This window comes from Marmota marmota, unplaced genomic scaffold, assembly GCF_001458135.2.
Source record: "Marmota marmota marmota unplaced genomic scaffold, marMar, whole genome shotgun sequence".
In the NCBI taxonomy this organism is placed as follows: Eukaryota; Metazoa; Chordata; class Mammalia; order Rodentia; family Sciuridae; genus Marmota; species Marmota marmota.
Genome location: NW_025999982.1, coordinates 5,539,225 through 5,554,012, shown reverse-complemented (window position 1 = coordinate 5,554,012; position 14,788 = coordinate 5,539,225). Strand labels below are relative to the sequence as shown.

At 40.5% G+C, this 14,788-nt stretch overlaps 1 protein-coding gene across 2 annotated transcripts in view; it reads right to left on the bottom strand.

Moving 5' to 3' along the window:
- Cmtr1 (cap methyltransferase 1) overlaps window positions 1–14,484 on the bottom strand; it is a 55,504-nt gene extending 41,020 nt beyond the window's left edge. The window contains exons 1-4 of one of the 2 annotated variants that reach the window (XM_015487671.2): window positions 14,466–14,484; window positions 12,443–12,577; window positions 2,747–2,898; window positions 1,101–1,259 (exon numbers count right to left, since the gene is read on the bottom strand). In XM_015487671.2, coding sequence (XP_015343157.1) covers window positions 1,101–1,259; window positions 2,747–2,898; window positions 12,443–12,572 — 441 coding nt within the window. In that variant the 5' untranslated portion in view covers window positions 12,573–12,577; window positions 14,466–14,484. Of the gene's footprint in view, window positions 1–1,100; window positions 1,260–2,746; window positions 2,899–12,442; window positions 12,578–14,465 lie in introns of those variants that run through there. The other variant, XM_048805230.1, reaches the window with a different exon arrangement.
- Between the last annotated feature and the right edge of the window lie 304 nt (window positions 14,485–14,788).

Genomic DNA, 14,788 nt, shown 5'->3' with positions numbered 1-14,788 from the left:
CCCACCTATTCTGCACTGTCTCCTCTGCTATTCTGCTACACAGCACCATAACTACAAGGAAACATAGAAAGACCACCCCAGAACCTATTAGTTCCTGGCTTGTCAAAATTTCACTCTGAAGCTTTATTAGGCTTTCATCATGAGCAGGTTCACATCCTTTCCTGAACTGGAGACAAAAATCAGAGAGACAGGGTTGGGGTTGTGGCTCAGTGGTAGAGCGCTTGCCTAGTACATGTGGGGGCCCTGGGTTCAATCCTCAGCACTACATGTAAATAAATAAAATAAAGGTATTATGGCCAACTACAACTAAAAATTAAAATGTAAAAAAAAAAAAAAATCAGGGAGACAAAACGATATAGCAATATCCAGCTAGTTCAGAGCCCCATCTAAAGCTCAATCACACCAACTATGTAGAAATGCTAGACATTTATATTCTGTTTTCTCTAATCTCATCTCTGTAATGGTGATATCTCATCATGTTTTTAGGTAATTTTGTTAAACTTACTTCAAATCCTTTGTGGAATAAAATAGGACATCAATAAATGAAAATAAAAAAATCTCAACGTTATCTGTACCATGAAAAGAGATAATAAGAGTCTCTTTTTGTCTCACAACAAACTGGTACTTAAGACAACAGATTAAGCTCACAGTAGAAAAGCAATATGGCACCAACAAACACCTGTTAACTTGTGGAGATGGAAGGATCTTAGAGGACACCTAATCCAGTCAGTCACACAATGGACAGTACAGGCTCATTTGGCCCACTTGAATCCCTTCAACAGAGGGTGTCCACAGCCTTTCTTATTCCACTAGTGGTGAGCTGTACCTATTCACTAAAGGTTTTTATGAAGCCAAACACTGCCTTCCAGCATCTTTTACCTACTGGTCTTAGAAGTCCTAGAAAACAACGAGACACAAATCAATATCCTTGCCCAGTCTTCTACTTTCCATTCTGGACATCCCCAGTCCCTCCCATGTAAGAAACTAACCCCCTCTAACCACCCTGCTTACACTGCCACTATAGATTTCTGTTTGTTAATATGGTCTCACAAAGCCACACATCCAAAACCACAAGGTTTCCTCCTTCCCTCACTAGTTACCTCTGGTTCGTCTCGCCAGTCCACATTCAGCTCCTGATCAAAGCCCCTCAGGGTCAGACCCAAGCCTCTTCGACCTTTCTGATTAGAAGCCTCAACAATGTCCTTCCGACCTTGGCTGTATTTTCCCAATCCTTCACCTTCCTTGAAGCCCATTTTGGCCTGAAAAAGAAAAGAGAGCACAATTAATTCAATACAACAGACATTTATTTAGCCCCTATCATATGCCAGATACTGTGTTAAGCCCTGAGAAATACAGATGATTAAGGCCTAAATTCTGCCTTCTAGCCTAATGAAGAAAAGAAGCATAAATAAATAACTGCAGTAACCATGGGTCCAGTGACTGTCTATTCTGAAGGTAAAGGTCTGTGGCAACTAGAAGTTGGATAAATGAGAAGGGACCACATAGCTATAATTAAAAGCACTAAGAGTACATAATGAATCTCACTGGACATTTGCACAACTTATCCTTCCAGCTAATTTGTCTGATTAAGTGAAAAGATCCAGAGTAGAGTTGATAAAGAGAACATAATTTAAAATGGGACAGCTCTGAGCAGTAACTTCTGCCTGACCCTTAGCCAGTCAAACAGTCTTACTCTGCAAGAATAATGAGCTCTTGTAGAAGCCCATTTAATCAAAAGATTAAACTCACTTCAGGTGAAATTCTGGTATGGAAGGTCCTGGGACAGAAATGCTTTTTCAAATGTCACAACTGTCTGTAAGTTTACCCTATACTCTACAGTTCCTGGGTCTAGGAACACATCCCAAAGATAAAAAACCCAAATCTCAAATCCCTTACCTGATAAAAGAACTCTGGTCCAGAGAAATTCCCCCTGGAGATCTACATTCTTGTTGAAAGCACCTGCTCAAGACCTGGATGGAATCCCTACAGTAGACACAAATCTTCCCCGCCCCCGCCCCTCAGAGAGCTGGCTGTCACAAGTCTCCCTAATCTTCCCTCTCCCAAAGCTTAAGGCCCCCAAACGAATATCCTGACCTATGACTTCAGCAGGGGCATTTCTCATTCTTAAGGGAATCCAACAGGAAATGGAGGAGTCAACTGTGATATTCCTGAAGTTAGTCAGATGGGAAACTTGAACTCTATAACCTTTAAACATATATACTAAATTTTGGTGAGGAAAGTAAGCACTCTCCCTATTCACCTTTCTTCTTGTGATATATCAATGGGTATAAAAATTGGGAAAAGGAATTGGGCCTTCTTTGGAAAAAAACACCATACTACTCCCATTTATTTTGGGACTAAAAAAGAGTTTAGTCATTTCTTCTGAGATTACTCGATAGAACAAAAATTCCTAGCATGAAGTCTTTATCCACTGACACACATCATTTTTAGGCAAGTATATTCACACATGCTTATAGTAAGAATTCATTAGTAAGGATACCAAAAGGTGAACCAGTTCTGGATAGAATAGGAGGAAATAGGCCTATGCAGTCACTTTCCATAGATTATCCCAATGTGACAGATACTTCTATAGAAAAGGAGGCCACACTCTTGTCAAATTTCAGTAGCTGGAAAAGAGAGGAAAAAAATCCATGCCCTAGCTTTTCTTTTTGTCATACAAATACAAACTGCCCTTCTCTCACTCTGTTGGGGCAGCTTTAGAAATTCAACCCAAGCAGTGACATACCATAAGCTTCTGGGAGACACTGTTATACATGGAGTACCGAGAAGATGTTCCCTCCACCAGAGAGTCTGCTTTGAATGCATCATCAAAACAGTCAGAGCTACGCGGCTTCCCCTCTGTCTCACTGTCAGACTCACTTAGGCTTGTAGAAGATGCTGGAAAAGAAAAAGAGAAATGTTGAGGTAAGTTTATGTCACAAAATAGCCTCTACAAGTCCAAACTTCATTCATTCAAGAAGTATTCCATACATGCACTGCATACAGGAGGTTCATTTAATGACAATGTGTTTTCTACCTCTCACTAGTTCTATAATCATGGGAAAGTCACTGAAAGTTTCTAGGGTACTTGACACAATAGGAGCTCAAAAATAATAGTTCCCCACCCTTTAAATTTCCCCCACTATAAAACTGGGATGGTAACATCTAACTGACTGGTTGTTTAAAGATTAAATGAAAAAACATGTGAAAGCATACTGTCAAATACAAAGTATATTGGCTGAAGATACTTTATTTCTACTGCTACTGTTTATTTAAACATCAATTTCTACAAAGACTGATGCCTGGTTCCATTTCCAAAGATTCCATCAGCAGACTACCAGTTTCTAATTGTTTAATCTTCTTGCTAGTTCTCCTTGCTTGCACAGTCCTTCAAACTTATTGGTAGGAGAGAGGGTTCACGGGCTGCGGTTGTTGCTCAGTAGCAGAGTGCTTACCTAGCACATGTAAGGCACTGGGTTCCATCCTCAGCACCACACAAAAATAAATAAAATAAAGGTATTGTGTCTGCCCACAGATAATAAATACATATATATATACACACACATATATACATGAGATATATATATATATATATATCAAAAAGGGGGTGCCCACACTGCAGCTCTGGAGAAAAGCTGGCTCACAGGGAGAGAAATCGGGGAAGAACAAGAACAGAAGCAACAAGTGAGGGGAAAAAGAGGAAAGGAAGGAAGGAAAAAGAGAAAGGAAAGAAAAACAGGAAAAGAAGCTCTGGTGGAACCACCAACTTAGGTAGAGAGTAGCAGAGGCACAGCTCCAGGAGGGAGCCAGCAGCCTGAGGGAGCCAAACCATCATCTTCACCATCAACAACTTTGTTAAAGAACCTCAAGGAAGGAGCACCTTTGCAGCTATAAGAAGTGCTGAGCTACCTCCATATGGACAATAACTCCACTATCTCTTTCCCTCCCTTATGCAGACCTATGAATCTATTAACCCAATGTAATTTTATTCAAGGAGTCTCTCAAATCTGCCTGAATTTGGAAATAGACTATTTCTTAAAAGTTTGGTCAACAATTTCTATATAACCCCCCACTGAAAATGATATAAATTACAAACCAGGGGATAACGCAGAACAGGAAATGAAAGTGGTGACATTCAACCAGAATCCAGGGATAGAGAAGTCGTACAATGCCTATATCTCATTAATAAGTAATTGTGGTTATTTAAAGATAAAATGAAAATATTTTTCAATTTATGTGAATTTCAAGTGTTTTTATTGTTGTTAGAATATAAAGTCTTTTTACTAGCCAAGCTTGGTGCCATATGCCTGGAATTCCATCAACTCCAGAGGCTGAGGCAGGAGCATCACAAATTTGAGGCCATCCTCAGCAACTTAGTTGAGGCCCTAAGCAACCTAAGGAGATCCTGGCTCAAAGTGAAAAATAAAAAGGGTTTGGGATGTAGCTCAGTGGTAGCACACCCTGGGGTTCAATCCCCAAGTAACAAAATATAATATAAGATAAAGGCTTGTTACTTAGAGTTCAATAAATATTTAATAACCTGAATTGTTAGGCTGTTTTTTTGTTTGTTTTTGTTTTTGTTTTTGTACCAGAGATTGAATCCAGGGCACTTAACCACTGAAGCACATCCCCAGTCCTTTTTCATATTTTATTTAGAGGAAGGGTCTCCCTGAGTTACTAAGTGCCTTGCTAGGTTCCTGAGGTTGGCCTTGAACTCACAATCCTCCTCCCTCAGCCTCCAGAGCTGCTAGAATTACAGGCATCTGCCACCATGCCTCACAGGTATTTATTTTGACCTAGGGACATGGTAAAAACAAAAGTGCAACACTAAGAGTGCCAAGAAACAAGAAAGCCCGAGAACACCTGCTGATGCATGGAAACAGATCACCAAGACACACTGCTATAGAAATAACAGAAGAGCAAAGCCACATGCACAAGTACGGCCTCCTGAACTTTTGCGTAATACAGAGGGAAAATACAACTATATATTTATATTTCTTGTAATTGTATTATAATTGAGCTTTGGAAGGAAAGAGATACAATACCAATAAAAGTGTGATTATGCACACATGCAGGGGTTAGGGCATGGAGACAGAATAAAAAAAAATTATTACTTAGAACAAGTGAAAGCAAAGAAAATAAATTTGATTTACAATCATATCACCAAGAGTTTATACTGGGTATATTTTTATATTTTTGAATTATGAACCATGTGAATATATTACCTATTAAAATTTAAAATGAATATGAAAAAACTGAGCAATGAGGCACAATTCCTTTGAGGGAGAAGGGAAGTTGCTGAGAAAAGATTCTGATTCAAAGCTTGGCTGCTTGTGGAAGATTCTGAGGGACGGTGCAGAGGGAAGCCATGTAAAACAATTGTTTTTTTAATTGGTTAAAACAATTCTGTATAGAACTGAAATAGTCACTATTCAGGTATTCCTCACCTAATCAATACTTCATGATTCTAAAGCCTACTTGTACTGATCCATTTATTTCCCAGCTAGAACACAAACTTGCTGAGGGATGACAAGCCTTCCCCAGGGCCCCAAGCCTAAATGATTTTCCCTTCTACTATGCCCCAGTGACACTGATACTCCCACGATCATCAAAGCACTCAACATGTTGTCTTAGAGACAGTTATCATTTGCCACATGCCACCCCCACTGAACAGGGTCACTCCTAGAGAGCAGGAATTTTGTCAAAATCAACTTTATAACCCCAACATCTGGACTGAGGCTTTTCATTTGATAGAAATTAATAAGAAGTCTATCATAGTGGATTTAAAGGCTTATCAGCCAGGTGTCACCCTTCCTGAGGACCTACAGAGTGTATGATTCCTTAAGATATTTTATTGTACATTGTACTAGTGCAAATGTTCAGGCTTCGAAAGTTTAAGAATGAGGATGGAGGATCTATATCCTACCAGCAAACAGAGCCTTTCTTGAGCAACGATTTAGGTCCCAGAAGGCTGAAATATGTCAGAGCTCAAAATACTGATACTGTTTAATACACCAACAATTACTTTGGTTTAAGACCTATTCTATAAAATGTCCATGCTATACACAACAGAGTACTATGCAAAAGTAACAACTATCAGACAACCTAAAAAATCAAATAGCTAATATAAATATGCATTTTTTTAAAGAATACAACATTTTATGGTCTAGAGATGAAGCCCAGTGATTAAGCACCCCTGGGTTTAATCCCCAGTACTTCCCACCAAAAAAAAAAAAAAAGAATACAACATTTTGCAAAAGAAAGAAAAGGCAGGTGAATGTGGGAAAGGGAATCAGAATAAATCCAAAACCAAACTTCTGGCTTCTAATCAGTTAGCAAGTTGGAATTTTGGTTGAGAATGTTCCTACGTAAGAGGCACAAAATCTGCCCCTTCCTGTTAAGTTAGATCCAATTCTCTTAATAAGGAGCTGTCTTGCTTACATGGACCAATGTAGCATATGTCAGAGAGTGCCACTCAGAAGGAAAGACCCAGAAAATTAACAATGAGTAACCATGGAAACTGAGAGGTGAGGTGATTTTTATTTTCTGTTTTGCACTTTTCTGCATTTGTGAGAAACAAGAATATGTTAGTTTGGGGCTGGGATTGTGGCTCAGCGGTAGAGTGCTCGCCTAGCACATGGGAGGCCCTGGGTTCGATCCTCAGCACCACATAAAAATAAATAAATAAAATAAAGATATTGTGTCCAGTTACAACCAAAAATATAAATATTAAAAAATATATATATATATATATATATGTTAGTTTAAAAATTAGGGAAAAAAATAAACCTACAAAGAATTACTATTCCAAGTTATAGGAAAAGATTAGTTTCCCTCAAGAGAAATCTTCAGAGAGCAGCAGACAGTGGGGTGGGGGTGGGGAGGCTCAAGCCAGAGACTACCAGGGGCTCAAGACTATCCCTATTCCAGTCATCCATTATCTCCCATGTGAGGAGAGAGATGCAGTCTGCAAAATATGCCCACATGCTAAAGAACTGTGCTTCCAAAGGTTCAGATTCAATTCTCTCAGTTGCTTCTGTGGCTTCAACCTGCACTGCTTAGTACAGAAAGAGATGGTACCAGCAATGTGGACAGCTCCCTGAGTATAGCCCTGAAGTTGCTTTGGGGCAGCCCAGGGATCCAAGGTCCTGACTCATCAGAAGCTACAATGTTAAATCAGTTCTTATCGTTTCACCAACTATATAGACATTCATACACCTAACTATGAAAAGGCTGAAAAACTTGGTATCCTTCTCTATGGACAGCATGCCTTGGTCTAGCTCAAGGAAGTCACCAGGCTGTTAAAATTTGCTTGAGGAGCCAACAATGAACAATGGAACGGTTTTAATTCCATCCCTGGGTACGCAAGATTTCTGCCACTTTTGAATCTCTGAAAGAGATCTCATTTTCTTTTATCTTCATAAATCTTTGAGCAAAAAAAAAAACAGAACCAAATTCGAATGACAGGCTCACTAGGCAAATCAGTGGTGACTCTGGTTGGAAAATTCCAGCATCAGACTCTGGCACAAGATCTTTCTACATCATTCCCCCTCCCAAGGTGCTAGTTATTGTACACTGTCCTTTCCAGGTTCTCAGAGTGAGGATGAAGACAGCTAAAACATCCCCTACTAGGTAATTCCCTGTGAGATCAAGAAGTGTGCTGGAAAAGAAAATAAACCTTATTTCTCTTTTATTCACATGACATATAAAAACCAGCATTTAGGGCTGGGGATGTAGCTCAGTGGGTGAGCGTATACCTAACACGTACGTTGGCCCTGGGTTCAATCTACAGTACCGCAAACCAAAACAAGTGACAACAACAAATCCAGTTAGTAGGTTGACATGATTTAAGAGAAAGTCTGTAGATTAGCCCTAATTTCCACAGACTGCCAGAGTCACTATTTATTTTTACCCCTGGGCTTTTGGGACCACTCTCTTCAGATGAAAAGGAAACAACTGTCATAGGTGGAGTAGGAATTCAAGAGGTTTGCCTTCCCAAGATTGGAAAGAATTTAGCAGCACTGAGCTGACAATTTTGTAATGAGGACATAAATTAAAAGGAATAATAAGGTCAGTCTATTAAAATCATTAGTTTCATTAAGAACTTGCCAAAGCTGGGTGACATTTCCATTTACCTCCCTAGGAGTTCCCTTTCTAAAACTTACCAGAGCCCAAAACATTATTTAGCGTTTTCATTTAAGATTTCTTCTCTACCTGATAGAAATCATTATTAAGTCATTTTAGAGAAGAAATGTTCACTTTACAGAGGAACCAGAGGTTTCCCAGCTGTTGGCACAATTGTTCACATGGTGATAGAGGAGTAGGGCAAACATGCCACGATTAAAAATGACAATGTAGCTCCAACCACTAGTGGCCAAGGTGAGCAGCATACAGATATAGAAGAATAAATTATGAATTTTAATAAACACCCTGCCTAACAATTGCTGAAGAATACCTACGTCATTCCTGTTTAAAGACTCAATTTCTCCTTCATTCCAAATAAATGGTAACTCGTTAGAGCAATTTAAACAGATACCAATAAAGGAAGTTTTTGATTAAGGTCATGAATCTGGTCTGACAGGAAAGCAATGGTGTCTCAGGGCAAACAGCCTATTTAGGAAAGAATTAAACCTGGCAGAGGGGAAGGTACTTTTAATGTGGTGTTGGTGAAGGAGATTTGCAACTTCCATAAGAACTTGCTGCAAGAGAACCAGGAGCCCACTGGGAGCCCAGCAGCTTGGGAGGCTGAGGCAGGAGGATTGAGAGTTCAAAGCCAGCCTCAACAACTTAGCAAGACCTTCAGCAACTTAGTGAGATGCTGTCTCTAAAATTATTTTTTTAAAAAAAAACAAGAACTAGGAGCCCACACTAGATGCACAGCTAAGGACAGAAGGAAATTTTCTTGGGCTCAAGACCACAGTTTCTCCAGTTTGTGAGAAACAAACAAAAAGAACACAATGGCCTCATTGGCCTCCCCTTACTTCAAAGGTTATTTGACTGCAAATTTCCAATTTATTTACACTTGAAAATGCCTTCAAACTCCTCTTAGAATACTCAAAAGAACTCTATGCCACCGTGCCCATGACAACATCAACCTTCTTTTTCTTTACACTAGCCAAATGTCAAGTTCCTGAGTTGGTAACACAACTAACTTGTGAATAATGAAAAACAAACACACTGATTAAACTAATAGACCTACTCATCATTAATGATTAATGATCACATTGATCTAGCAAAGGAAGAAAAAACAAGGCCCAGATGGACAGAAATAGTAAATACTAGTTTTTTGTTTTTCTAATTGTCCTCCCTAAGGAACATTTTTTGATCATCTATTTGAATAGTGTGTGCAGGCAGAATTGGATGGAGGAAATGGAAATGCCCCTGCTTTAATCAATGACTTGAATAGAAAAGCCACACCTGCATCTCAGCATATAGGTAATTTCTGGTGAGACAGCACACTCCCCAAGGACTCCTAGAAGGAGCTGATATAGAACACAGATGACATAAATGCAAAGCGCTTAGAGAAATGATCTGCAAACTGGAGGAGAGATAGGCAAAATCAAAGATGTGAAGAATTTTAAGCTTCTTGAAAAAGCTTAAAATAACCAATCTTTTTACCTTTTATCAATTATATTCAGTAAATATTTACTTAGCATTCACTTTATGCCAGGCATGGCAGAGAAGGGCATAGAGACAGCAATTTTGCTAACTCTAGTGCTAAACACACACACACACACACACACATACACACACACACACACATCTTGTTGGTGCAGAATAGTGGGATTCATTGTGACAGATTCTTACATACAATAACTTGATTAAATTCATTCTCCAGTACCTCCTTTTTCCCTCCCTTCCTAGTCCTAAGTTTTTGTGTCAATGTGGAGCTCCTCTTACTTAATGAAAGTTAACCTGGGGAAATCTGCCTCTGCCTCCTGTCTCACTTTCTGCAAATGAAAAAGACCAAGTGGCCTTTGGTCAGATACATACAATGAACTGGCCACCTCTGAATTTCCATTCTGAACACATAAAAGCAATAGGCAATCCTGACTGAGTCACATGATGCTAATTCCAGAAAAGGTTAAAGCTATTTGATAAAATTAAAGGGAATATGTATGTGTACGGTGGGGCTGGGGCGTGGGGGGGGCAGTTCTTAATTCACAGTCACATTTCTTACAGGCTTAAAATTTAAATCAGACTTGTAGACAAGTTGCCTTAAAGGATTTTTAACATTACATACTCACCTTACTTTACCTGAAAGTTCTTTCCTTACTTCAAGGATGTTACTTGAGAGCAAATGTCTCCCAAGAGTCACTTAGAACTAGACACCTACACTACCTGAATATCACTTATTCCCCAGACATGCTATCCCTTTTTCCCTTGTGGGCTCTCTCCCAATTCCACAGAGCCCTATCTTCACCAAACTGCTCAAATCCCAGATAGGAAGCAAAATCCCCTTTCCTTAATAGTTCCTAAAAATAATGTCCTCAATATGCTTTTGTCTTCCCACTTAGGAGCCCCAATTACATACAGATTTTCTCACCCAGCTTGGAATCCACCATTACCTCTTTTTTTAAAATAGGTTTTGAGATCACAAGCTCAAGTGATCCTTCTGCCTCAGCCTCTGAAAGTAGCCATGTAGTAGACATGCACTACAATATCCAGCTCCACTGTGAATTAAACCTCGGACAGGCACACGCACCTCCACACTCAAGGCCTGTAAGAGTCTCTTATCCAACCTGAACCATAGCTGCACCAAATGTTCCATGAGCAGTACCACCTGTCAAGCCTTTCTCTGAACTAGCTCCCCAGTAACAGCTGATAAGTAACTGCCCTTCAATGAGCTTACCACTTGTGAATAAACTATTTCCCACCCTCTCAGTCATCAGTCTGTTACCAAGTTTCATTCCAGTTTGTCAGTGATCCAACAAAGGATAAAAAACGCAAGCCTGCTGGTGTACTGGGTTGAACAGAGTATCCTTCCCAAAAATTGTGTCACCTGGAGCCTGTGAATGTGACTTATTTGGAAACAGGGCCTCTGCAGATGCAATAAGTTAAGATGAAATAATTCTAGATGAGGGTGGGTCCTAATCCAATAACTGATTTATAAGAAGAGGGAAATTAAAAAAAAAAAAAAAGAAGAAGAAGAAGAAGGAGGAGGAAAAGGAGAAGGAGAAGAAGAAGAAGAGGGAAATTTGCCTGCACAGCATACACCTATATTCCCCTCTACCCAGGAGACTAAGGCAGGACACCTGGTATTTGAAGCAAATTCCTAGACACTTTATGATTTCTCAGACAGCATCTGTGGACACTGTTAATGTCTACAACCCTGAAAAGCAGGCAAAGGAAAATGATAATTTCAACCAGACCTGTGAAATCCTTTGAGCTTTATGTCAAAGTTTGAGGCCAGACTCAGCAACTTACACCCTGTCTCAAAAAAATAAAAAAGGGTTGGGGAGATAGCTCAGTGATAAGAGTGTCCTTGAGTTCAATCCCTAGTACCTTAAAAAAAAAAAAAAAAAAAAAAGGAAGGAGGAGGAGGGAAATTTGTACACAGATACAGAAGGAAGGTAAAGGCAGAGACTGGAATTAAGCTGCCCAACCCAAGCTAAGAAACACCAAGGGTTGCCAACGACCATCAAAAACAAGATGGAAAAAGAGTCTTCCCAAGACCCTTCCAAGGGATCTTGTGGCCCTGTTGACACCTAGTTTGATTTGATGTCTAGTTTCCAGAAATGTGGGAAAAATATAAATTTGTTTCTTTAAGCAACCCTAGTGTGTGATGCTTTGTCACAGCAGTCTTAAAAAACAAATACAGCTGGCAAGTCAAAATTAATGTGAATTAGCTGCTTCTAATTGCCTGGTATTTGAAGCAAACTCCTAGACACTTTATAATTTCTCAGACAGCATCTGTGGAAACTGTTAATGTCTACAACCCTTAAAAGCAGGCAAAAAAAAAAAAAAATGATAATTTCAACCAGACCTGTGAAATCCTTTGAGCTTAATGTCAAATACGCTGATGTTCCACTATCACTGGGTGCCTCTGCCTGCAACTGCTGAAGGAATTGAGAACTATGTGCAAAAGCCTGAGAATTAGACCAGACGACAGCACCAAAGAGCCCTCCTCCTCTATAAGAACCCCAGGATCTGCTCACCACTTCTAACTGGTTTAAAGTAGCAAAAGAGTGCCACCTACTGAAGGACCAGCATCAAAACTAAGGAACTTCTGGGGGAAAAAAATCCAATTTTTAATTTAAAACAAGTTTAACTTCTTTTAGTAGAAGAATGGCAGAATGGAAAAGTCTCCATGGCCAACATCTTTCTGTAGAATTTGCTTATTTTTCCCCAAAGGATGTTGGACTATATTCTGCTGAATCCAAGCACCAGAGATTCAAATAACCAGATGGCCAGTGGCCTCAGACCATACAGGCAAGCATACCTTTTGCTGCATGATTGACAGAAGAGGGAGGTTCATCGTCTGATGTAGAGCTGAGGTTCAGGGCAAGCTCTGCAACTCTTTTTTTCTGTTTCTTGATGGGGGCATTGCATTCTGGGAGAGTTCTCTTCATTGTTACTGCAACCATAAATACAGACAGTCAGCTGCCCTTGGGTTAGAGCCAGTGGGATCAGAGCAAGGATTCCAAAGTATAAATCATCAATGAGATGAGATTTGGCAACTTCAAATATCCTTCAGTGCCAGCACTTGAATAGCTTCTTCCTCAGAATGCAGTCTAGGAAGGATGCTAGCCAAGCTCTGGTTTTCAATAACAGCTATTAGTTTTACTGAAAAATGTGGTGCTCACAGATGCATAGGTCCCTGGACCACTGGTGTCAGATACCAAAAAGAAATGAATAAACTCCGTAAGACACAGGGGGGAAAAGGCCTTGGGCAATTGTTATTCTATACTTCTGATACAACATTTCCAACACTGGAAATGAATTATAACTAAATATTAACCAAAATTCCAAGATGAAGGGACCATCCCAGAATGATTATTTCATAATAATTATTATTTCACCAAAATAATTATGATTATATAGCATGATACAAATACTGGGTTTTGGTTTATTTCATAATGTTTTTAAAAAAATGAAAGAACTAGGAAATTTTTTTATTATTTTATTATTTTTTATTTATTTATTTATTTATTTATTTGGTACCAGGGATTGAACTCAGAGGCACTCAACCACTAAGCCAATCTTCAGCCCTATTTTGTATTTTATTTAGAGACAAGGTTTCACTTGAGTTGCTTGGTGCCTCACTGTTGCTGAGGCTGTCTTCAAACTCTTGATCCTCCTGTCTCAGCCTCCCAAGCTGCTGGGATTACAAGCGTGCGCCAACGTGCCCAGCAAAAACTGGGAAAAATTTTTAAAAAAGTAAGGAGTGGGAACAATGATTGTCTTACAATGGAGGAAACACAAGAGTGGGAAAGATAATGAGACTGGAGGTAGCTATATCATTGGAGTGAGATACAAAAATTGTAACTTTAAAAATAGGAACCCATCTCCACAAAAAAAAAAAAAAAAAAGTATGGAAAGAAGCAAGCTCCATGTCACCATCTTCCATGCCCATGGGTACATGAGAGGTAAGCATGAGGGGGAAAATGGGATTGAATGAAGTGCTTGTGAAACCCCGATATCTTAAGGAAAAGTAGCGGATACAGTCTGGGTTACAAACAATTAACTGGTTGAACTTGGAAATGAGAAAGAACTCAAAACAGAAACAAACCGGGTAGATGACCAGTGGGGCTGCAATCTTTGGGAAAGGGAAGCTGCAGGGGTACAAGACTGGACTTACAGCATGGGTCACAGTGACCACAGCAAGAAAGCAATGAAATGCCATAAATGCCACTGAACCCAGCAACTTCACCCAGCAACCTCACTAAACCCTGGATAATATGTTTCCCTTCTCTTCAGCTCAAGGATAAGCCAATCAACCCAATGCATAATCACATCTTTCCTAAGGAGGCAGCCTTTTAACTGGCATAGAAAGAGCCTAGCCTGGGGAAACAAGAACAGCAGCCCGAGCAAACAGAAAGCAAGCCCAGGCTGTGACACGTTTCATTTTAAACCACTCTTTCAGCCTTCTACAAAGGCCCACAAGGTGAGCTACAGGAAAGCCCATCACAGGGCCTGCTACTAGCTGCAGCAAAGGTAAAAAGACTCGGAAGCACGGGAAACTGGGTGTGCTGTGTTGGGGTAGGTGCAGGAAAGAGAGGAAACTGTGTGAAAGGTGGCAGAGGCTGATGGTACTCCTCAAATCACACCACCTTAGATTTGGGCCTTCCAAGTCACCTAATCCAACCCTTTCGTTTTCCACTGTTAAAGACTGAGGCCCAAAAGGAGAAGGCCACATATCTAACCAGTGCCCAGTTCAAGTGACCTACACTTGAAAAATGTGCTCTGGTCAAGAACTTCCAACTGGATGCAGGAGACTTGCTTCTACCTGCGGCCTCCCCCACCTGAGGGCTTCAAATCCCCCCTGTGGTCTTGTCTCCCTGGGCCTCGGTCTCGCACTGCCACCCCTATTCACAGAGGAAGAGCTGAGCTCCCGTCTCCCCAGGCCAGTCCTTCCATTTGAAGATAACGTTGAGTGTGTAAATATGTGCGCAGAGACTTGTGTCAGTGGCAGCTCGGGCTCCAGGAGGTTGCTGGGGAGGAGGGGAAGGGGGAGGAGAGAGAAGCGGCCAGAAGGCTGAGAGTCACAACCGCGGGTGGGGGCCGAGGCGGCAGTGGAGGGAGAAGGATGCTGAGCCCGCGCGCCCGCCCGCTCGCTCCCCCCGGG